The 21,358-nt window shown below is 50.4% G+C and overlaps 6 protein-coding genes across 6 annotated transcripts; 4 read left to right on the top strand and 2 right to left on the bottom strand.

The window, feature by feature from the left end:
- Positions 1-77: 77 nt before the first annotated feature.
- Positions 78-5,642, top strand: JCM6883_000539 (PH and SEC7 domain-containing protein; the record flags this gene model as incomplete). Its single annotated transcript, XM_076633601.1, has 10 exons — positions 78-1,262; positions 1,328-2,607; positions 2,684-2,764; positions 2,850-2,965; positions 3,050-3,519; positions 3,584-3,937; positions 4,009-4,380; positions 4,450-5,019; positions 5,099-5,556; positions 5,612-5,642. The coding sequence occupies 10 exons, from the start codon at positions 78-80 to the stop codon at positions 5,640-5,642; spliced, it is 4,917 nt and encodes a 1,638-aa protein (XP_076486412.1).
- Positions 5,643-6,011: 369 nt separating this feature from the next.
- On the top strand, positions 6,012-13,342 carry JCM6883_000540 (uncharacterized protein; the record flags this gene model as incomplete). The annotated part of the gene is made up of 19 exons (XM_076633602.1): positions 6,012-6,079; positions 6,146-6,512; positions 6,581-6,708; positions 6,777-6,958; positions 7,017-7,294; positions 7,343-7,438; positions 7,523-8,245; positions 8,327-8,828; positions 8,888-9,321; positions 9,383-9,853; positions 9,909-9,985; positions 10,048-10,313; positions 10,375-10,544; positions 10,609-10,672; positions 10,737-10,936; positions 10,998-11,176; positions 11,246-12,686; positions 12,746-13,175; positions 13,242-13,342. 19 exons carry the CDS (start codon positions 6,012-6,014, stop codon positions 13,340-13,342), a joined length of 6,177 nt encoding a protein of 2,058 aa, XP_076486413.1.
- A 447-nt stretch (positions 13,343-13,789) lies between these two features.
- Positions 13,790-16,710, top strand: JCM6883_000541 (adaptin domain-containing protein; the record flags this gene model as incomplete). The annotated part of the gene is made up of 9 exons (XM_076633603.1): positions 13,790-13,830; positions 13,934-14,006; positions 14,076-14,099; positions 14,166-14,309; positions 14,379-14,743; positions 14,818-15,032; positions 15,098-15,311; positions 15,380-15,737; positions 15,802-16,710. 9 exons carry the CDS (start codon positions 13,790-13,792, stop codon positions 16,708-16,710), a joined length of 2,343 nt encoding a protein of 780 aa, XP_076486414.1.
- A 357-nt stretch (positions 16,711-17,067) lies between these two features.
- On the top strand, positions 17,068-18,057 carry JCM6883_000542 (uncharacterized protein; the record flags this gene model as incomplete). Its single annotated transcript, XM_076633604.1, has 6 exons — positions 17,068-17,286; positions 17,350-17,463; positions 17,532-17,556; positions 17,612-17,712; positions 17,774-17,841; positions 17,904-18,057. The coding sequence occupies 6 exons, from the start codon at positions 17,068-17,070 to the stop codon at positions 18,055-18,057; spliced, it is 681 nt and encodes a 226-aa protein (XP_076486415.1).
- A 917-nt stretch (positions 18,058-18,974) lies between these two features.
- JCM6883_000543 (PaaI family thioesterase) lies at positions 18,975-20,133 on the bottom strand (the record flags this gene model as incomplete). The annotated part of the gene is made up of 3 exons (XM_076633605.1): positions 18,975-19,044; positions 19,172-19,353; positions 19,438-20,133. The coding sequence occupies 3 exons, from the start codon at positions 20,131-20,133 to the stop codon at positions 18,975-18,977; spliced, it is 948 nt and encodes a 315-aa protein (XP_076486416.1).
- A 556-nt stretch (positions 20,134-20,689) lies between these two features.
- MRPL20 (mitochondrial 54S ribosomal protein mL58 MRPL20) lies at positions 20,690-21,274 on the bottom strand (the record flags this gene model as incomplete). The annotated part of the gene is made up of 1 exon (XM_076633606.1): positions 20,690-21,274. One exon carries the CDS (start codon positions 21,272-21,274, stop codon positions 20,690-20,692), a length of 585 nt encoding a protein of 194 aa, XP_076486417.1.
- Between the last annotated feature and the right edge of the window lie 84 nt (positions 21,275-21,358).

Below are 21,358 nucleotides of genomic sequence, written 5' to 3' on the forward strand. Positions count from 1 at the left end.
GTTATCTCCTCTCCTTCACTCCTTTACCGACTTCGATTGTAGTACGATATTTAAGGAGAGAGGAGCAAGAAGCTCGCATGCTATCGCCCAACGCCCGAACTCGGTCCCATTCTCCCCGCTTCGACCCTCCATCTTCTTCCTCCAACTCTCTCTCCTCGAGCTCCCACTCGCACGATCCTTCAAACTCACGAGCCCAGAAACGGTTATCTCGGATCAGTCCCTCTGAATTCGATTCCCTCCTCTCTTCTTCCTCTACGATTCATACTAAAATAGTGGATGAATCTACTCTCGGTTCAACTCCCTCTTCCTACTCTCCTTCCCATTCTCCTGAACGTGAAAGGGAGAGAGAACCCCCGATTACCCCTCAAAAAGGAGGAGGAGATGATGAGAGTTTCAAGAGAAGGAGTATGTTTCGAAGTGTTGGAAACGCGAGTTCACCAGATTTAGCTTCGTTGATTAGGAAAGCTAGGGAACAGAGACAATTACTCTCCTCTCAAACTGAAGACTACGCGGGTCAAGAGGAGGAGGAGGAAGATGCAGAGGAAGAGAGAGGTGGATTGAGTTATAATGTCGAGAGTCCAACGAAACCTTCCCCTCGACGATCAAACTCTCCTTCTCCTCGTTCTCCTATCGTCGTCACCACCACGACAGGTACTCGTTCTCGAAGTACAACTTCGCCCGAAATCTCCCTCTCTGAATTCGCAGCTCAATCTTCCTCTTCTCCTTCGCTTTCTTCTTCGACTCAAACTCAATCCCAGCAAAGAATCTTCAATTCCCCCTCTCCGAACGCTTCAATCAGTAGACAACAAAGAGAAAGAGAATCAACTCAATTATCGAACGAATCCACTACGACGACTAGTTCGAATTTGGGTGCTTCTTCAGGGTTTATCCTAGTTCCTCCACCCCCTCCACCTCCCGTTCAAGCTTCAAATGCTCTTCCGAGTCGGTCGAGTTCACCACCGAGAAGCGTCACGTCAACAGTACAGGCCCTCAAGTCTCAGCGTCAAGGGGACAATTTGTCAACGACGATGATGAGGAATCAGAATCAATCTAGTACGAGTTTAATCTCGACGTTTGATTCGAATAGTCCTCGACGAAAACGCGGGAACACAACGACGGAAGGTGATAGAGACAGACAGGAAGAGGGAGCTGGAGGGGGAAGGTTGAGTTTGGGGAATACGATGAGGAAAACTAGTAGATTCTTCAAGAAATTCGGTGCATCGAGTAACAATCCGGTACCTTCGAATCCTACTCCTAGAACAGTGAGTTCTCGCTTTTCCTTTCTCTCGAAACGAATCAGTCGACTGACGACTTTTGAGGACGCAAGCAACAACCCTCGACTTCGACGAACTCAACGACGACGACAACTTCGAATCAATTCCCTCCTTCAGTCCCGCTCCCTCCTCCCGTACCCCCTATTCCATCCACTTACGTCTCACCTCCTCGCCCAACAACTACACAACCTCTCACAAGCAGCAGCAGTAACCCGACCGGCACACCGACTCGAGCTTCCGCTTCGTCGAAAGTGGAATCCCCTTCACTTTCCCCTTCTCAAGGTTCCTCTTCCCCACGCGGAATCCGGAGAAAGAGATCCCTCTCAGTTCCGCAGAGGAGGTCTCAGGATTCAACGAGTCAAAACTCTGACGGCGGAAGAAGCGGAAGTGGAGGTGGAAGTGCCGAAGGCGATAGGTTAAGGAATGAATTGAGGTTATGGAGGCTTGGAGTTGATGGCGTACTAGGCGGGACCAGTATCGATTCAACAGGGGAAAGGAGACCGAGCTTACCGGATTCGACTTTGACGCCGAGAACGCAGCAGGGAGAAGAGGAGAGTGGGGAGTTGGAGGGAATCAAGATGACGAGAGGTGGTAGTGCACCGTTAGAGGGAAGAGGTAGAACGATGATGCCTAGTATTAAACTGAGTTCACCGAAACGAACGACGAATCCATCTCTACCTCCCGCAACTTCATCTCCTCGCAAACATTCAACAACCGACGAGGGTTCCCTAGAAGGAGGAGGAGGATTGGGCTCGATCCCTGAAACTTCACATTCTCGCGAAAACTCAGCAGCGACAATAAACTCTTCTTCCCCTTCCCCTCTCCTATCCAACGGTTCCTCTACTTTCCCACTCCCAATGTCACCACCAATGATTCCTACTCCTTCAACTACTTCTTCTTCAAGTGCTGCATCAACCGTTCGATCCCGAACTCCAAAGAACAACAACCTTAATTCCAGAATTTCGATCGTTGGTTACCCCGTTCCTTCTTCCTCCTCTTCTTCTTCTTCTTCGGTACCTTCTCCTACTCCTTCACTACCTCGTTACCTCACGTCTCCGGGTTCGAGTACGACAATGTCGATGTCGAAGAATAGTTCCTCAAGTTCTTCTTTACCCCTCACAATCGGAGCGATGACTTCTCCCTCTCAAATTTCAACCACTTCTACAATCCGAGGCAACCATTCCCCCTCGCTATCGCCATCGCCATCGCCTTCGACGTTGGATGGAGGAGAAGATGTGTTGGAGGAGAAAGCGAAAGAGTTTGCGATGAAATGTTGGAATGAAGACGAGGGTTTTTTGGAGAGGAAGAAAATTGCTGAATGGTTAGGATCTTCGTATGGCACCTTCCTCTCCTCTCCCTCTGTTTGCCCTGAAGAGTCGAACTGATGAGGAGTGGAGGAGGATGATTAGACATGATCTGAATCGAAGGACTTTGAAACATTATATCGAGAAATTTGATTTCCATGGACTTCGACTCGATCTAGCTTTCCGGTCAGTCCGCCTCTCCCATCTCTCATCCCGTTCGCTCGCTAGAAAGCGAATGTGCTGATGAAGGGAAGCGGTGTTTCGACGATAGACGGTTGTGCGGAAAATTGTACCTGAAAGCGGAAACTCAACAAGTCGATCGAATCCTCGAACAATTCTCTTCGAAATTTTATAGAGATAACCCGAAATCTCCTTACTCTTCTGCTGGTACGTTCCCCTCGCCTCATCTCTCCCTTCTCCTTGAGCAGCTCACTGACGAGGAAGGAGAATTCCGCGACGATGGTTTTTCAGATGTAGTTCACGCAGTCTCCTATTCAATGCTTCTCCTCAACACCGATCTTCACGTCGTCGATTCGACCACCCGAATGACTCGACAACAATTCGTCCGAAACACTTTGAATGCGATTCAGAGTCAAACGGGGAATGTCGTCGAGGACTCTGTAGAAGTGTCGAGTGTTTTCAGTCCCACGCTGAGCGAAGTCGACGGAGACGCATCGAGGAGAAGTTCGGAACGACCTAGGACGAGTGCGAGTGGAACGGGAGGAAAGAGACCATTAACAGGCGAAGGAGGGAGGGAATCACCGTTGAATGGGAGTCCGAATCAGAGTAGAACGAACCTAGGGAGTAGCGATTCACCACTACGAGGAGCAGCAGGAGGAGGGACGGGGTTGGGATTGAGTCAGAGAAGTGAAAGCGTCATGACGGTTGGATCCGTCAGTTCGAATAAAAGTTTAGAGGCGAATTTACAAATCGTTCTCAAGGTGCGATCTTCCTCTCTTCATCCGTTATGATCTCGTAATGAAAGGACGAAGGAGATCTCCACAGGATATGTACAATGCGATTCGAAGTCAACCGATCTATCAATCCTCCTCTTCTTCCGCTTCCGCTTCAACTCTCAATCTCCCTCTGGACGATTCCCGCCCATCTCTCGCTCTCAGTCCCCACAGCAGTAGCGGTAACTCTCCTTACTCGACCTGGTCTAGCGGAATCAACCGAACTGCGAGTCGAAGGAGTGGACATTCGACCTCGACGACGACGCATGGAAGTAACTCGAAGAGGAGTAGCGTGAGAGGGTTTGGAGCATTGTTGGGGACGTCGGGAATGAGCGCGAATAATAGTAGTTTGGATTTAGTGAGGAGTACGAGTCCGACTCCGTCGAATTCAACTTCTCTTAGCGATGTAAGCTCTTCCCTCTCCCTTCTGATTGTATTGTGACGGGGGTAGCTGATCCTCTTGAATGAGTTCGATAGGAACACTGGTCGACTTCAGGATTCCATCATACAGTCCCTACAATCGGATTCGCGAATTCTTTATCTCACACGATTATTCGAGAACACGAAGAATCTGGAGCAGACGCTCGATCAATCCTCTCGACCTCCTCGACGATTTCAGTATCGGATCAAGAATTAGCGTTGTTAGGAGCACCATGGGCGAAAGAAGGAATGTTACAAAGGAAACATTATTGGGAAGTGCAAGGAAAGAGGAGTAAGGAAAAGAATTGGTTGAAGGCGTTTGTCGTGGTTAGTCAGGGAGAATTGAGGATGTTTAGGTTCGATGGAGGTGGGTCGTCGTCGAGTGGGAGATCAGGTGGTGGAATGGGGATGGGTGGAGGAGATTGGACTGTGAGTTACGAGAAGCCCTTCAGTCGTTTCCTTCTTTCCGATCTGAGCTAAATCCTCGTCGTCTCACAGTCGAACGCTTCCAACGTCGGATCCATCTCCCTAATCCACGCCCTGTGCTCAGCGATGCCTCCCCCAGGTTACTCCCGAGATCGTCCACATTGTTTCGTCCTGACCCTCCCTTCCGGAGGTACTTATTTCTTTCAAGCCGGTACTCCCGACCTCGTTTCGGAATGGGTTTCAACCTGCAATTACTGGTCGGCTCGATTATCTCGTGAACCCTTATCGGGAGGAGTAAGTAACGTCGAATATGGATGGAATAAAGTTGAGGCGAGATTCGGCGAGGGGGACGCAGAGGATAGGGATAGGGATGAGGAAAAGATGAGTATTAAGAGTGGGAAATCTGGACATTCTAGAATGTCCTATGCTGCTTCTACTTTCAATGCGAGTACGATTTCAGGAGGAGGAGGAGGGAATTCGAACGATCGTATGAGAATAGAAGATTGGAAACCACCGAATGTACCTTTGACTCCGAGTCAATTGGGGGAAGAAGCTCAGTTGGAACATTTGAAGAAACATGTGAGGATCGTACAAGGGGAATTGGAACATCATAATGAGTTGAGAGGTCCGATGGTTAAACTCGTCAGTCCCTTCGCTCTTTACTCTTTCCTTTTTCCGCGTTCGAGTCGATGCTAACCCAGCGTGACGAATGTCTGAACAGTACTCCTCCCGTTCCTCGAATTACGCGAAAGCCGTAGCGAATTGGGAACGAAAATCTCAACATCTCTTGAGCGAAATTGTCAAATGGTCGACTTATATCGAAGCCCTCACTTCCGGAGTCCGACTTCGTTCGATCCAACGTGGTAAAAAGGAAGTCGAAGCGATGTTGAAGAGTGCCGATCTCGATGACGAAGCGGAAGAAGAGGAGGAAGATGATGATGAACTCGCGAGGAGGTTGTCTCCTTTCGATGAAGCCCCTTCCTCGTCGACAACGAAACTCACTCCTACCACTACGACGACGACGACGATCTTACCGAGTGAAGGAATCAAGAGACTACAGTTGGAAGGCGAACGACCGAAGAGTGCGAGAAGTTCAACGGATCGTCCTCCGGGTTCGATTTCGAGAGTTTCGGTAACGACTACGAGTACGAGAGGTGGTGTTGACGAGTTCTTTGATACGTGAGTCGCTTCTTCACTCCTTACTGCTTTCTTATGCTGATGACATCGTATGTAGGAACGATATGACGCCGCCGGCGGCATCCTAGAAAAAGGAAAACGGTTTCACTTCTCTTCGTTCGATACCCTCTTTGCTGTTTCTCAGTATATATTCCCCTTTCAATCTTTCTAGTCTGTCGGATTCCTTACCCATCGTACTATCTGTCAGTTCAGTAGGGAGATACCCCCCCTTTCGCTTCAGTTTTCAGTTTTGCAACATTCGATTTTCCTCGTATTTTTCGGTTCCTGTTCGGACTCTTCTCGATCGAAAGCTCACCAGTCCAGTATGAATCACAGACAGAGCGAACGCGCGGAGAGTTTCCGCTTCTTCGCGATCCGAGAGCGACAACTTTCTCTCCCCCTCCTTCACCACTTCGTCGACTCGCTCGACACCTCCACCTCGTCCAGCAATCGAGAGGATGGATATACAGTCCCTACAGAGGGCGGTAGATCGCTACTTGCAAGATTCAACAGATCCAATTCCTCTGTCAGTTTAGCCTCAACTCTCTCAGCCGTCTCCAGCTCTAGGCTAATCAGTTGTTGGTAACGACAGAACGGATGCCTTCACCTCCCTGACGAGCTCTCCCGAACCTGCTACCTCTCTCCTACTCTATTCAACCGTTCATCATCTCCTCATTTCCCTCTTCTCGACCTCCCCCATCGTCTCCTCCCTCCCCAATCAACTTTTCACCTTATTCCACGCCTCGATCTTCCCGGCACTCGAAGGTAGACCGACAGAATCGGAAGATAAAGCGAGATTGGGGGATACGATCCTCGATGTCGTTTGGCAGATCGATCAAGAGGTAGAGAGTGGTGCGTTGGAGTTCAGACAGGCAGGGGGAGTGTTTGATACGAAAAAATTGATGGATTTGGTACAGGCGGGAAGGAAACGAATCGCTCAATTTCTGAAGTCTCTCGTTGTGAGTCTCCTTACCTCACTCTCTGAGAGATGGGTCATGCGAGACTAATGAAAGAGTGGTGGAGATAGAACGGAGGAGATGTCTCGAAAGAAGCAGCGTTGGAGAGACTCGATATGACAATCATTTCGGAACTCGATTTCATTCAAGACGCTCGTTTTTTCGGTCGACTCGAAGTCAGACAACGTACTGCGCTATTGTGAGCTATCTTCTGCTGACGAGTCGTACCTTTCGAGACCGCTGACTCAGCGCTTGCGATGCTCACAGCTACAAACAACAAAAGTTCAATTTGCTTCGAGAAGAATCTGAAGGTTACGCGAAGTTAGTTGTCGAGCTGTTGGGGAATATGGGACCTCCTCATGATGTCATGACGGCGAAGAGTCGGGAGACGGAACAGGAGAGAACGAGGAGAGCAGTCAGTGTCAACGATAAAGTGAAAAGTTTAATTGGTGCGTTTCTCCCTCCTCGTCGCTTCACTTTGCGCACTAACGCTCTCTCCGATCGTAGGTAACTTCGATCTCGACCCCACCCGTACCCTCGATATCTTTCTCGATACGTTCTCGGATCAAATCGTCGAACATTATCAATTCTTCCTCGATTTCCTTTCCGTTTCTCCCTGGGCACCTAAATCGAAACGACATCGTTCGACAACAACTGCGAATGGAAGTGACGAGAAGGGGAAACAGAAGGAGTTGCAGGTGGATTTAGACCTCGAGAAGGATGAGGGAAGCGACACGCTCGCTCAAATCCTCGGGTTCAAGTTTGGATACTATCAGGCAAGTCTCGTTCTCTAGTGTCTCAAATACTGAGACTGACACTGGTGTTGTGGATAGTCGGTCGGTTCAGGAGAAGTTCCTCAGAATCTCTATTTGATGGCAGCAGTTTTGATTTGGCACGGTTTCGTCAAACTTTCCGATCTATGGAACCACGTGGGTCCCATCTCGCGTTCTGAGCAACTTGCTAGCCGCTCACTCTCTCGCTCGTTCGCTCACTCTCTCGCTCGTTCGTGATAGCTCTCGCCAAGCGATGCCGATTTGAGCAAGATTGATTCGAAATATCGAGATGAACAAGCTCAACTCGCTCGATCAGTCGGAGGTGCGAACGCGCTCGCGATGGCAGGTGCACTCGTCGACGATGAAGCTCCCTCTTCCGCCGCGAAAGGTGCAGCAACAACTTCATCGAATCCGACCGCTTCCTCCTCGAAAACCGCTCCCGGTACCTCATCGACGACCATTCCCGCCGAAGATCTACCGAATCAGAAAATCGGACTCTTGAAGGCTCTCCTCGTCGTTGGAGACATCACTCATTCGCTATTCATTCTCACTCAATGGCCGATCCTCGTTCATGCCTTCCCCGAAATCGCCGATCTCCTCAATCGACTTCTCTCCGTCTCCCTCGACCCCGCTTACGACTCGATCTCGATCTCTCGACAACACTCTCAATGGGCCGAAGAGTTCCGTTCCGAGAAATCGAGGAGTATCCTCGACTCGAAAGGAGAAAAGAAAGTTTTGATTCCAGAGATCAAGAGGATGATTACGGGGGAAGCGTTCCCTGATCCGAGAGGGAATTGGACGTTCTTCTTCCCCGGTTGGAAGGAAAGGACTCCGAAAGCGGGCGATATCGAAGAGGCGTTGACGGTACTCGAGAAGACGTTCATGTCGTTTATTGGAGTTTTCATTTCGAGGGACTTTACACTTCTTACGAAGATTTGCCGACTCATCAAAAAGGATCTCACCGTGTGTTTACCTCCCTCTTAACCGGATTCGCTTCGTCGTCATCGCTCATCATCCTTTTCGTCCCAACTTTGGAATTCGCAGTCCGACTCTACTCGACCACGCGAATCTCGATGGCTCGACATCATTCGAATCCACCTCCTCCCCTCAATTTCTCTCCTTCACACCCATTCAGTCTCTTCCCTCGAAATCTGGGACGTTCTCTCCCTCTTCCCGATCGAGAAACGATTCGAACTCTACGGAGAATGGAAAGACGTTTGGTATCGCAAGATCCCAGTTCTCACCGTTCGTAAAGCCGAAGCCGAAAAAGAAGTCAAATCAATCTTACGACGACTCTCGACGGAAAACGTTAAAAAGCTGGGAAAGACTTTGGCAAAAGTCGCTCATACGAATCCTACGGTTATTTGGTCGGTCGCGTTGAATCAGGTTATGAGTTACGATAATTTGATCTTGCCGGTGATCGATGCGGCGAGGTATTTGACGGATTTGGGGTACGACGTTCTAGCTTATTGTGTTCTCGATGCGCTGAGTGGAACGAGGAACAAGACAAAGGAGGATGGAACGAGTGTCGCTATGTGGTTATCAGGTCAGTGATTTCTTGTCTCTCTTTCTCTCTGCCTCGCTAAACTTGTGATTCTCGTTTAGGTATCGCTTCGTTCACGGGTCAACTCTATCGAAGATGGGCGAATATGGCGACCTCACTCCCCGTCATTCTCCAATACCTCGTCAACCAACTCGTCACGGGCAACTCGAAAGATCTCATCGTCCTCCGTGAACTCATTTCCCGAATGACGGCGATCGAACCTTTCGCCGATTTATCCGACGCTCAAGTCCTCTCGCTCGCTGGTGGTCGATACCTTCGAAACGAAGTCTTCCAACAGACGGAGATCAGTCAAGCGGGGAAGAGGATGCAGATGAGTCAGTTGGCGAACGCGAGAATTCGATTACAGAACAGTCTTTTCAGTCAAAAGGATAAGAGTTTGGCGATGCCTTTACTCGTCAATATCGCTCTACAACGTCAAGCTTGTCTCAAGAACACTGAGGCTCATTTGAAATCCCTCGGTGCTCTTTTCGACCAAGTTTGTTTCCCATTTCTTCTCCCTCATTCAGACTCCCCACTAACCAAGTCTCGCTTCTTAGAATCATGCGATTCTCTTCCAATACACCGAACTCCTCGCCGCCTTGACTGAACCCGATCAACTCGCCGAACTCTTACCTTCCGTCCCTACCCTCATCACGACTTTCCATCTCACTCCTTCGATCGCTTTCGATCTCGCACGACCGAAACTTCGACTCGCGATGCGACATTTCGATGACAAAGAAGCCGCTGAACAAGAAGCGAAACGTAAAAAAGGATTATTAGAGAAACTTCAACGCGAGAAGAAAGCCGCGACGAATTCTCAAAGTTCTTCTCAGGCTTCTTCTCTCGAGGAAGGAGAGACCAAGACATCGAAGATTGATACGGTTGTTGTCGATGGAGAAGATGTCAAGATGGAGGATGTTAAAGTTGAGGATGTCAAGATGGAAGATCTGGAAGCGGCCGCGAGTAATGCGTTGATCGATACGAATGGGGAAGAAACTCCGAGAGCTGCGACTCCTGTCGTCGGATCAGTGAGCTCTCCTCTTTCGATAAAGTGATCATGGAGACTGACTCGTTTATCGACAGCCCTGGCATCCTGGACTCGTCGATCTCGTCGAGAAAATGAACGAAATCTTACCTGAAGAGGCTCGATCCGGTCTAGGGTGAGTATCTGTCCCTCATCTCAACCCTTGATCGCCGCTTACTGACCTCCTCCACTCTCTAGATCGGCTTTCTTCGTCACGTTCTGGCAAATGACTCTCTACGACCTGATTTACCCGAAAGAACGTTACGACGCCGAAGTTTCTCGACTCAAAGGACTCCAACGCGAAGCAGCGACGAACCTTTCCCTTCAAGCTACCGATCGAGACACGTTCATCGCGAAGATTATCGACCTCGCGACGAAATTGATGGCGGAAATGGGGAGACATTTCTCGGCGAGTCGAGGCGCGACGAGGAGATTGGAGAAGGAGAAGGATCATTGGTTCACGAGTGAGTCGTCGTCTCTTGACAGCCTACGAAGTATAGCGCTGACATTGACCCGACAACTCAGACGTTCAATCGAGAGACGATCGAAATCGACTCGTTCAAGATATTCTTCAATACTGTATCGAACCGAGAGCGAGATTATCGTTACCGGATGCTGTCTTCGCGTATCAAATAGTTAGACGCCTTCATTCGATGAACACTGCCGGTTTCCATACGATTGTCTTTTTCGATCAGGTTCGTCTACTTCGTTCAAGCTCCATTGTTACCTGCTGCTGACTTGCCTTTTCGCTTGTCACAGCTTCTCACGACTCAAGTCTCCCCCACGCTCTTCTCGTGCACCGAGAACGAGGCACGAAACTACGGTGAGCCTTTCCTTCCCTCCCTCTCATTCTGAACTTTCACTCATTCGTCTCCCCCATCCGTCAGGTCGCTTCCTCTACGACGTTCTCGCCGACCTCGCGAAATGGTACAAAGACGAAACTGCGTACAAAGCCGAAGCGATCGGATCAGACTTGCGAGGATTCGCTCGATTCTTCAGTCCTCCCGAATCGAAGAAAACTCTCGAACACTACAGTCATGCCGATATTCAGAAGGCGATCAATAAATGGCATGCATCCATGCTACACGTAAGAAGTCCCTCTTCTCCGCAAGATGATACGAGACTGATTTGATTGAGTGATAAAACAGGGCTTCCAAGAGTCGTTCAGGTCGGGAGAGTACATGCATATCAAGAATTCGATCCTCGTACTCACGAAGATTGCGCCTTATTTCCCTCTCGACTACTCGCACGGTCAACACATCTCGCACAGCGTCGAAGAGTTGATCGCGGCTGAAACTCGAGAAGATCTCAAGATTCTCGCTCAAGGGTGAGTTCGAAGTTTGACTAGTCTTTCATCGACTCTCGATTGACTGCCCACTCTTTCGAGTTCTCACAGATATCAAGCCGTGATCTCGAAACGCAAGAAACATTGGTTCAACGCCCCTTCCTCTGCCCCTTCTCGAGCCCCTTCCCAGCCTCTCGCTTCCGATTCCCCTACTCCCATTTCATCTCCCATCCCGACTTTGACAACCGGCAAATCTTCGATTCCCGCAAAACCTTCTACCCTCTCTTCTTCCTCAACCGCCACTTCTTCCTCTCTCCCTACCGGACCTTCCCGCTCAACTCCATCTGGTCAAGCCGCCTCTTCCTCTTCTTCGAGCAGCGTCCCAACAGGTCCAAAAGGATTACCCGTCAAACCCGGTACAAATTCGTCTTCTTCTGCCTCTCGTTCGATTCCAACCGTCGCCCCTGAAACTCCTTCAATCCCCTCAGGTCCTTCTGCTGCTTCGAATCGATCTTCTCTCCCAATCCGACCAGGAGGAGCTCCTCGATCTAGTCTAACTCGAGAAGATTCCTCCTCTTCCTCGACGACGACGACGACGACGACGACCGAGAAATTGAGGCAACAAGCATTAGCGAGTCGACAAGCGAACGAATCTACTATTAATTCCTCTTCGACAACAACAACGACAGCGAAATCGATGGATCCTCCTCCTACACCTTCTGCTGCGTCTTCAGGATCAGCTTCGGCGACGAATGGAAGAACTTTACCTTCGAAACCGGATCCTTCACCTCGAACTGGAACTGGGGGATCGAGAGCTTCGAGTCCTAGAAGGGAAGAGAGTAGACGGGAGAGGGATCGGGATAGTCAGAAAGAACGGGATACTAGAGACAGAGAGAGGGGAGATCGAGATCGAGAGTCTACGACGAGGGAGAAAGAGAGGGAATCAGGAGGAGGAGAGAGTCGATCTTCTCGGAGAAGCAGTCGGGAAAGAGGGGGAGAACGAGAGAAGGATAAAGCGAGAGAACGTAGTGTCGATTCTACTCATTCTTCGTCGAGGCGAGGGGGAGGAGGAGGAGATGAACGAGACAGTAAAGGGGATCGAAGAGAGCGGGATCGAGATCGAGGAGAAAGGTCGGAACGGTCTAGTAGGGATAAAGAATCGAGGAGTTCGAGGGATGATAGAGAGAAGGAGAGGGAACGGGATAGAGATCGAGGAGACAGAGGAGATCGAGATGAACGAGGAAGCAGTAGTAGGAGGACTTCGGATCGTTACGGAGAGAGCGGATCTTCTTCGAGATCGAGTTCGAGGAGGGAAAAGGAGGAATCGGAACCTCAAGCTTCTTCTGCTTCTTCTTCGAGACGACCGGTCGAAACTTTCGCGGCGAGAAGAGCGCGAGAAGCCGAGGAACGATTAAAGGCGGCGAAGGAAAAGGAGAAGGAACGACAGAGGGAGAGTGATCGATTGAGGGAGGAACAGAGGGCGAGAGATGCCGAAGAGGCGGGGGAGAAAGAGAGAAGTAGAAGAAATGGTTCGAGTCGAAGAGATGAACCTGTCAGTCTTTACTCTACAATTTCCAGTTGGATGACCCATTGACGCTCGATCGTTTGTAGTCTTCGTCTCGCAACGGACTTCCAGACAAGCCTGGACAAAGCTCCTCCTCATCTTCGAAACCGACTCCTTCCGGTCCCGCCGGAGATCGACTTCGACCCGCCCCCGCGTCCCGAACCACTCCTTCCTCCTCCTCCTCTGAGCGTGCCCCTCCAACCGGACCCTCGTCAGGTTTCCCCGCTCGATCAACTCCGACCAACGTCACCTCGTCTCCGAATCTTCCGACCGGACCTGCTGCCGCTCGAAGTTCGAATCCCCCTACTCCTACTAGCTCTGAACCAGCAGCAGCACCTCCAGGACCAGTGAACATGATCGTGAAAGGTAGAGGAAGACTTTACGATAGTCTAGTTTCGGATGGAGGAGGTTCGGGGAAGAGACGAACGGAAGAAGAATCGGGAAAGAAGAGAGCTGCTCCAACGGGCCCTCTCGCTGGTGAGTCTAATTCCACTCAGTCTGTCTGAACAGTCGACTGACTTGGAAGTGGCCTCCGCTCACTAGATCGATTGGGACCGGAAGAGAAACGAGCGAGAACTGAAGGTGGTTCTTCTTCGACGATTCGAGGTGGGAGAGGAAGTGATTCAAGAGATCGTGGAAGGTGATCACGATCGTGTAGTAAGAACAGTTTAGCGAGGGTCTGGGTCGTTCAGAGGAGGGCATGAGTTATCATTGTTGCGAGGAGCGTCAAATTCGAAAACTGTTGTCATTCACCTCTTTCTGAGCTGTCCTGTCCCGGTTGCCACACCAGAAGAGCTTCGTTTTGTCGTCACCTAAGGGCCAGGCAGCTTAGCTTGCGAAGACTTCACTCGAAAGCTTTCGAGTTGTTCGGCTTCTCGCCTTTCTCTCTCCCACTTTCGTCCCATCCGACTCTTTTCTCGATACCCCTTTCTTCCGCTGTACCTCTCACCCGCTGTTACCTACTACTAAGCTCTACCTACTTCGCCCGCGCCAGGACGCAGCGTTCTCGGACCGAAGTATTTCATCACTCCCTCGATCTGCCGAATCTCTCCCTCTCTCTCTGCCGCTCCATTTCCGAGGACTAGTGTAAGATGGCGGATGCTAAGCTATTCACTCGCTCGAAGCTGCAAGAGTAAGTCTTCCTCCTCTCGACTCTCCAACAGATCGAAGTTGGCTGACGCGCTGTCCTTCCCTCTCTGCGCCCTCTCTTTCTCTGCTTGTGCGGATGATGACAGGCTGAAAGTAGAGCTGCAAGCAGACAAGAAAGACAAGAACTTTAACAAACGAAAGACGGTGTTGAAACGAGTCGTGCGTTCCATCTCCCTCTCCCTCCTCTCTCTCTCCTCTGAATGTAGCTGACTTTGCGTCGATGTACAGGTCGCAAGTATGACAATGGGTCAAGTGAGGAGACGCTCCTGGCAGTCCTTGTCTTGACACATGAGCTGACTACCTGAGGAAACCTCCCAGGACATGTCCCCACTCTATCCCGAAATCCTCGCTTGTCTCTCGATCCAAGTACTAGAGATCAAAAAGATGGTTTACCTCTACCTCGTGAATTACGCGAGAGTGAAACCAGAGATGGTCAGACACGCTTTACCCGGTTTACTCTCCGTCAGTTCTCACTTTCCTCTCTATCTCTCTCCTCTCTTTTCGTTGGCTGAGACTCCTTCATGCTCGCAGGACGCAAACGATGCCAACGCTCTCATACGAGCACTCGCAATCCGAACCATGTCCTACATCGCCGTTCCGGACGTCCTCCGAGCCCTAATCGAACCTCTCCATCATTCCCTCAAAGATCGAGATCCGTACGTGCGCAAAACTGCATGTATAGCAGTCGCGAAACTGTACATGCACGACCGACGAATCGTCGAGAAGGAGGACTTCATTTCGAGTTTGAGGGATTTGTTGATGGATCATAATCCGACGGTTATTGCGAATGCCGTCGCGAGTTTGGTCGAGATTAGTGAGAGGAGTGAGAATATCAATTTGAGGTTGAATGGGGATATTGCGAGGAGGTTGGTTAGAGCTATGGGAGAAGCTTCAGAGTAAAAACTAAAAATCCCTCTTCCCTCACACCGATTGAAGCTCGAGCTGACTCCCGAGACGGTCACTCGAACAGATGGGGACAAACTTATATCCTCGAATCGTTGATGTATTACGTACCGGAAGAACATCAAGATGCTGAATTATTGGCCGAACAAATCTCGGTTCGATTACAACATTCGAATTCGGCAGTCGTACTCACTACCGTTAAAGTGATACTTTACTTGATGAACTATATGGGAAGTCAAGTCATCGTGCATGAAATGTGTAGGAAGCTCAGTCCTCCTCTCGGTAAGTCTCTCTATCCTCCTTCTCCTTTTGGGCTTGTACTGAACGCTCTTCTTCTCGAATGGCAGTTACTCTTCTGTCGTCCGGCTACGAGGTGCAATACGTCGCCCTGAGAAACATCTACCTCATCATTCAGAGACGACCTTCGGTACTTCGAAACGACGTCAAAGTCTTCTTTTGCAAGTACAACGATCCGATCTATGTCAAACTCGCGAAGTTGGAGATCATTTATCGATTGGCGAACGAGAAGAACGTTGAACAAGTGCTTGCAGAACTGAAAGAGTGAGTCCTTGCTCTCCTCCTTCTCTCTCTTTTCGCCTAGTTAGAGCTAACCGTCTCGATTGATCCAGATACGCCTCTGAAGTCGATGTCGAATTCGTCCGAAAATCCGTTCGAACGATCGGACGACTCGCGATCAAAATCACTTCCTCCGCCGACATTTGCATCTCCGTTCTCCTCCAACTCGTCTCTACGAAGATCTCCTACGTCGTTCAAGAAGCGATCGTCGTCATCAAGGACATCTTCCGACGTTACCCGAATCAGTACGAAGGGATCATTGGAACGTTGTGTGAGAATTTGGATGCCTTAGAGAATCCGGACGCGAAGGCGGCAATGATTTGGATCTTGGGTCAATATGCTGATAGGATTGAGAACTCGGAGGAATTGTTGGATGATTTCTTGCATACTTTCTTGGATGAAACCGTCGAGGTCAGTTTCTCTCAACTCTCTCCTTCATGTGAGTCAAGACTGATCTCTTTCTTTCTCTTCGTAGGTACAACTCGCACTCTTGACGGCAACAGTGAAGCTGTTCATCAAACGACCAACCGCGGGACAAGATCTCGTTCCAAAAGTACTCAAATGGGCAACCGAATCCGTCGACAACCCGGACCTCCGCGACCGAGGGTACATTTACTGGCGCCTACTCTCTACCGATCCTGCCGCCGCCCAAGGGATCGTCTTATCGGACAAACCTCCGATCTCGACCGAATCCGAAGCGATGGATCGAGGAGTTTTGGATCGATTGTTACTCCATACTGGGACGTTGGCGAGTATTTATGGAAGGGAACCTCAATCGTTCGTGAGGAACGTTAGACCGAGGATATTACAGGATAGTCCCGCGTTGAGTCAGGAGGCGAAAGAATCGTATCTCGAAAGTTTGAGGTTACCGACTTTACCGAGAAGTCTTCCTCCTGGTGGTGGTGCGAATTCGACGTCGGGAGCAGGTGCGGCTCAAGAAGAAGGAGGACCACCGATTGTTCCACCGAAACCGATGAGACAGGATTCAGATATCGGAGGAGATTATGGCATGGGAGGACCGGCGAGACAAGGTGGTTCAGGAGGAGTAGGAGGTGGAGGAGGAGGAGCTGCAGACTTGTTGGGAGAGACGGAAGAATCAGACGAGGAAGAAGAAGGAACCGCTTTGAATCCTTCAGCTCTTTCGGAACAAGTCGATACTCCATCGACGAATCGAAGGGACGAAGACGAAGATGGAGGAGCAGGAGAAGCGTTGGATCCTTATGCTAGTTTGGCGAGAATGTCGTTGGATGGAGGTTGGGGGTTGGCTTCGAGAGGTGGTCAAGCTGGAATCGTCGATGGGACGGGGTACGAGATGGATTCGACGGGGAATCAACCCCAACAGGTGAGAGGGGCGGGGAAACAAGTAGATGATCTCTTACTTTGAACTGAGAACGTGATTCCAAAGTCAGTATCCTCTTGTGAGATTGCGAGATTTCCTCGAGATTTTGCGAGAGTTGAACAAACGATTTTCACTTCTTTCCCCCTCACTCCTCCTCGCGCCCGTCTCGAACCTGTAGGTCAGTTACGTCGTATGCTGAGAGTCAGGAGAAGCAACGCGGCACTCAAGCGGTTGCTCACACTCTCCCCATCTTTCTTCATCTCTTTAGATCTTTCCACCACGTCTACTCTCCTTGATCGCCTCCGAAAGCATCTCAAACTAGTACTTCTCCTGCTAGCTTGCCTCCTCGTCGCCTTCTACCTCTTCCCATCGAGTTCCCGACCTTCAACTCCCACCTCCAGAATGCCTCTTCCGAACCCCGTCGTCCTCGAAGCGATTGGTAAACACACAGCTACCGTCATCTTTGCACACGGCTTAGGAGACTCTGCAGCTGGTTGGATCCCGCTCGCACGAGAGCTTCAACCGAAATTCAAGCACGTTAAATGGGTGCTTCCTACCGCTCCGGAGCAACCCGTATCGATCAATATGGGGATGAGGATGACGAGTTGGTTCGATATTCAGGTGGGTCTGTCATGCATTCATCAGCATCTTGGCGCGAGCTGATGAAAGTTTCCAAATTCTTAGTCTCTCCCTCCGGCGGAATTGAGAGCGGACGACGATAAAGGCATGCTTGAATCAGTCAGGACGCTCAACTCTCTCATCACGCAAGAGACGGATGCAGGACTTCCTTCGGATCGAGTGAGTTTTCGGGATTGACATCAGTCGGAAGTTTTTCACAATTGACTGTCTCTCTCTCCATATCACAGATTCTCATCGGTGGCTTCAGTCAAGGTAAGGCACTCGCTCGCTCATATCTCGCGGATTGACGCTGATCGTGATCGTACAGGAGCCTGTATCGCTTACCTTACCGGATTGACCAGCGAGCGAAAACTCGCGGGAATCGCAGCTCTTTCAGGATGGCTAGGAATGGCCGACAAGATCAAATCAGTCAGTGAATCTCTATCTGTGCCTTCAGTCGTCGAGACTGAGACGAAGAGGTTCATGACAGATGACTACCGATCATGCGAAGAAACTTCCAATCTTCCACGGTCACGGAACTGGAGATCAAGTCGTCAAGCGAGTCTCTCCACCATCCCCATTCGTCTCTTTGACACGTTCTGACGATTGTTGTGGCGCAGATTCGATTGGGGAAGACAAAGTGTCGACAAGTTAAAAGAGTTTGGGTTCAAGGACGTCGAGTTCAAGTCTTATCCGAATATGCCTCACTCGTTCTGTGCAGAAGAACAGAGGGATCTCGAGAAGTTTATTACAAAGGTCCTGCCAGAGCAATAGATCAAACAAGTTATATCACCTCTCACAATGGCTGGCGTTGGCGCTCCGAGCGTTGAAGTCTCTAGTCTCTCTGAGCGAGCCATTCAGGGGGCGAGTATACCGACTCGACTGTGAAGACTTAGAGCTCGCTGTGAGCTGTCTAAGGGAGGGAAGCCGGGAAGGTCTCAAGAAGTCACAAAGAGCGTTAATTCAGGATCTCGTCGTCGGAAAAGTCTTGTTGTGACGTCGATTTACATCGACGAGCTCTCTGCATCAGAGGAAAATGAAGTCATTGATTGAGAGAGGGCGTTCCCAAGGAAAACGAGGGAGCGAACGAGAGAGGGGACCAGGAAAAGCTGCGAGGGAGAAGTGTCCCACGCTCACACGATACAATACGCGGTCTCGAGAGCGGAGGGCCGTTACGTATTTCTCGCGTCGATCTACTGAAGGAACGGACCATCTCGCATGTCGATTGACTCGTTTCAGATACGCGACCCACCAAGACGAATGGCGACTTTCAAAGCTCAAGCGGTCGACGAGGTCGTCACAAACGTTTGGCTAAAAGGCTTAACAGCGTGTTGGACGTGTTTGTGTGGTCAGAAGAGGGTTGGCGGGAGGGAGGAACAGTTTGAGGGCTTGTGCATTCCTTTCCTTTCGCTGGCTTGGGGGGGCTTGTCTCGTTTCTCTCGTTGTACTGCTTTACCTTGTTCATTGCCTTGTCACCTCTCATTGTGTGCCCGTATTCTACCTCCTCGTCCGCGTGGCTGTCAAGGAAGCAGAGAGTGTCTCGAAAGAAACTGACGGAAGGCATCGATAACTCTCCGAACGAGACGCTTTCCCTCGAGCGAGCGAGTTTCTCCTTACTCCGCTGATGCTCGATAACCTGTTCTATAAGCAGTGACATCGTATATACCGAGAGAAGAGATATAATGAGGCAACTATTTGAGGGCTTCGCGAACGCTGCTGTTGCTGAGGAATCGAGCCATTTTAGGTTCGACGAATAGAGCTCTGTTTCGAAAGAGAAAAGGGTGATCAGTCAGCAGCAGTTAACCTTCAGCGTCAAACCGTCTCGCTTTCCGGAACTGAAGTCCAGCGTTTCAATAGGCCGGGAGAATCCGAGAACCGGTGGACTCACTCTGCTTCGACGAGGTTCTCTCCCTCCGTGTTTTCAATCCTACCTTTAACCCACGCTTTCCTTCCCTTCTGATCGACAAGTTGAGTCTTGATAACAATGTATTGAGCAGCGAAAGTCGGTTTCTTGTACTTCAAGTTTAATGTCGCCGTGACTCCGATATTTGTCGGTAAGTTCAATAGCGCCTACTCATCGAGAAGCTGTGAGCCTTCCGATTCCCGACACGTCCGTTCGTGGAACGAGACGAAGTGTAGAGAGAGGTAGCTCACGGTTCGACCCAAACTCTCATCCAGAACGGTCGCTAAAAGTCCTCCATGAATAACTCCCTCGTGACCACATAGCCCTTTCCCAACATGTAAGATGAAGACTGCTTCTTTCTTGTCGGGGGAAGTAAAGACGAGAGGAGGAATCGCGAATTTATGAGGGCCTTTCAATGCGTATCCCGACAGTGAATGAGGTCCAGCCGGAGTCGCAGCATAAGGTCTCGAAATCTTCCATCTTGGTACGAGAGGGGTATCGGCAGGTGAAGTTGCTGTCGAGTTTGAGGAAGGGGAGGAGAGGGAGGATTCGGAAGGAAGGGGAGAAGTAGCCGGAATCATCTCGGATTGGAGAGCTTTTACGATTGGTAACTCCCATAATCCTTGTTCGAGCTCTTCGGAATGTTCGGCCGCTTCTCGGGAAGTCGACGGAGGTGGATGAGGAGTTGGAACCGGGAAGACTAGATTAACGATTTGAGGTCGAGGTAGAACGAGCGAGAGACCGAGTCCGGCGAGAAGTCCACCAGAGAGGAGTGCCGAGGACAAGAGGAACAGGGAACGCTTCTGCGGTTGCGTGGGCGGTGTCGAGGGGAGAGTTGGGCGATTTGATGATGTAGTCGAGAGGTGAATCCGCGGAGGGGTTGTCCTGCGTGCGAGGAGTGGCCGCGAGGTAGCGCTGATCGGTGTCCGCCGAAAGAGTGAAGACATTCGTGGGAAGGTGAGAGGGAGACAGGAAGAGGAGATTTCCTACTCCGAGCTCTCGCAAGTGAGGCAGTGCACCTCCTCCTCTTTGTCGAGATGATTAGCGATCGCTGGATTGCATAAAGATGAGCAGAGCGGCGAAGGGGCAAACAAAGTCGACAGAACCGAATACGGATGATTGCGAGCGAGAAAGATGCTTCTCAGCTCAAATTCTTGCTGCACGCGCTCGAACTGCGGGGTACAGCCGACAGGAACGAACAAGGTAGCGAGAGGAGTTAGAAGAACGACAACAGAAACCCCGAAATCTGCTTGTCTTCGAAACTTTCTTCCGTGTCTGTGCGGAAGGGTCCGAAGCCTCGAGACTCTCCTCCTTGCGCCTATTGATTCGTCTGCATATACTTGTACATTGCCCCGAGTAACATCGACCTGTTATGCATCCAGACCGGTCGCTTCTTCTCCTTCCCACCACACATCTCAAATCGACAATTCGACCCTTGTCCCGCGAGTTCCCGCTCACTGCTGTTCCCGTCTATAGCTCCCACTCCGCCAAGTAACAACCTATTCACCACATCTCTCTCCTTCTCCTCCTCTCTTCCCTCGCGATAGATTTCTTCCATCCCCAACTCGCCTCCCTCTCTTCCCTCTCCAACTCAATTTCCCCTCTCTTGACCTTTTCCGCCAATCTCGCTTCCGATCCTTTCCCGTATCCCATCCTACCCACAGCTTGAGGCGAAATCCCGAATTGTTTCGCGAGTTGTGAACGAGAAGCCGAAGAATTCGTTCGTCGAAGTTCATGTAGTTGAGTGATTTGTTCCGAGCTTAGTCGGGTGGAGGAGGGAGGAGGTGCGAAGCGACGGGATGAGCGAGAGCTTGGTAATTGAGAGGGATCGATGGGAGAGGAAGACGAAGAGATGGAGGAGGAAGAAGGGTTTAAAGGTGAAGCAACGATCGATTCGAGGAAGGGATGTGTCCCGGACTCTGTAGATGTGCTAGAGATAGGTACAGTAGGAGGTACGACTGAAGGAGGAGGTCGAATGATGAAGTGGTTTCCGGAGGGTAAGATGAAGTGTTGCGCGACCGAAGACGACAAGAGAGGATCCTTTGTTCGGCGTAGAGGAGCGAGGAGAGCTTGTGATCGACTGAACATCCTTCAACTAGTAGTTAGATCGTGAAAGAGTGAGGAGAGAAGCGAAGTCAAGAAAAGTTTCGAGAGAGCTGTCTTCCTCTTTCA

This window comes from Sporobolomyces salmoneus (genome assembly GCF_050403485.1).
Source record: "Sporobolomyces salmoneus JCM6883 DNA, S_salmoneus_JCM6883_v1_ctg41, whole genome shotgun sequence".
NCBI lineage: Eukaryota > Fungi > Basidiomycota > Microbotryomycetes > Sporidiobolales > Sporidiobolaceae > Sporobolomyces > Sporobolomyces salmoneus.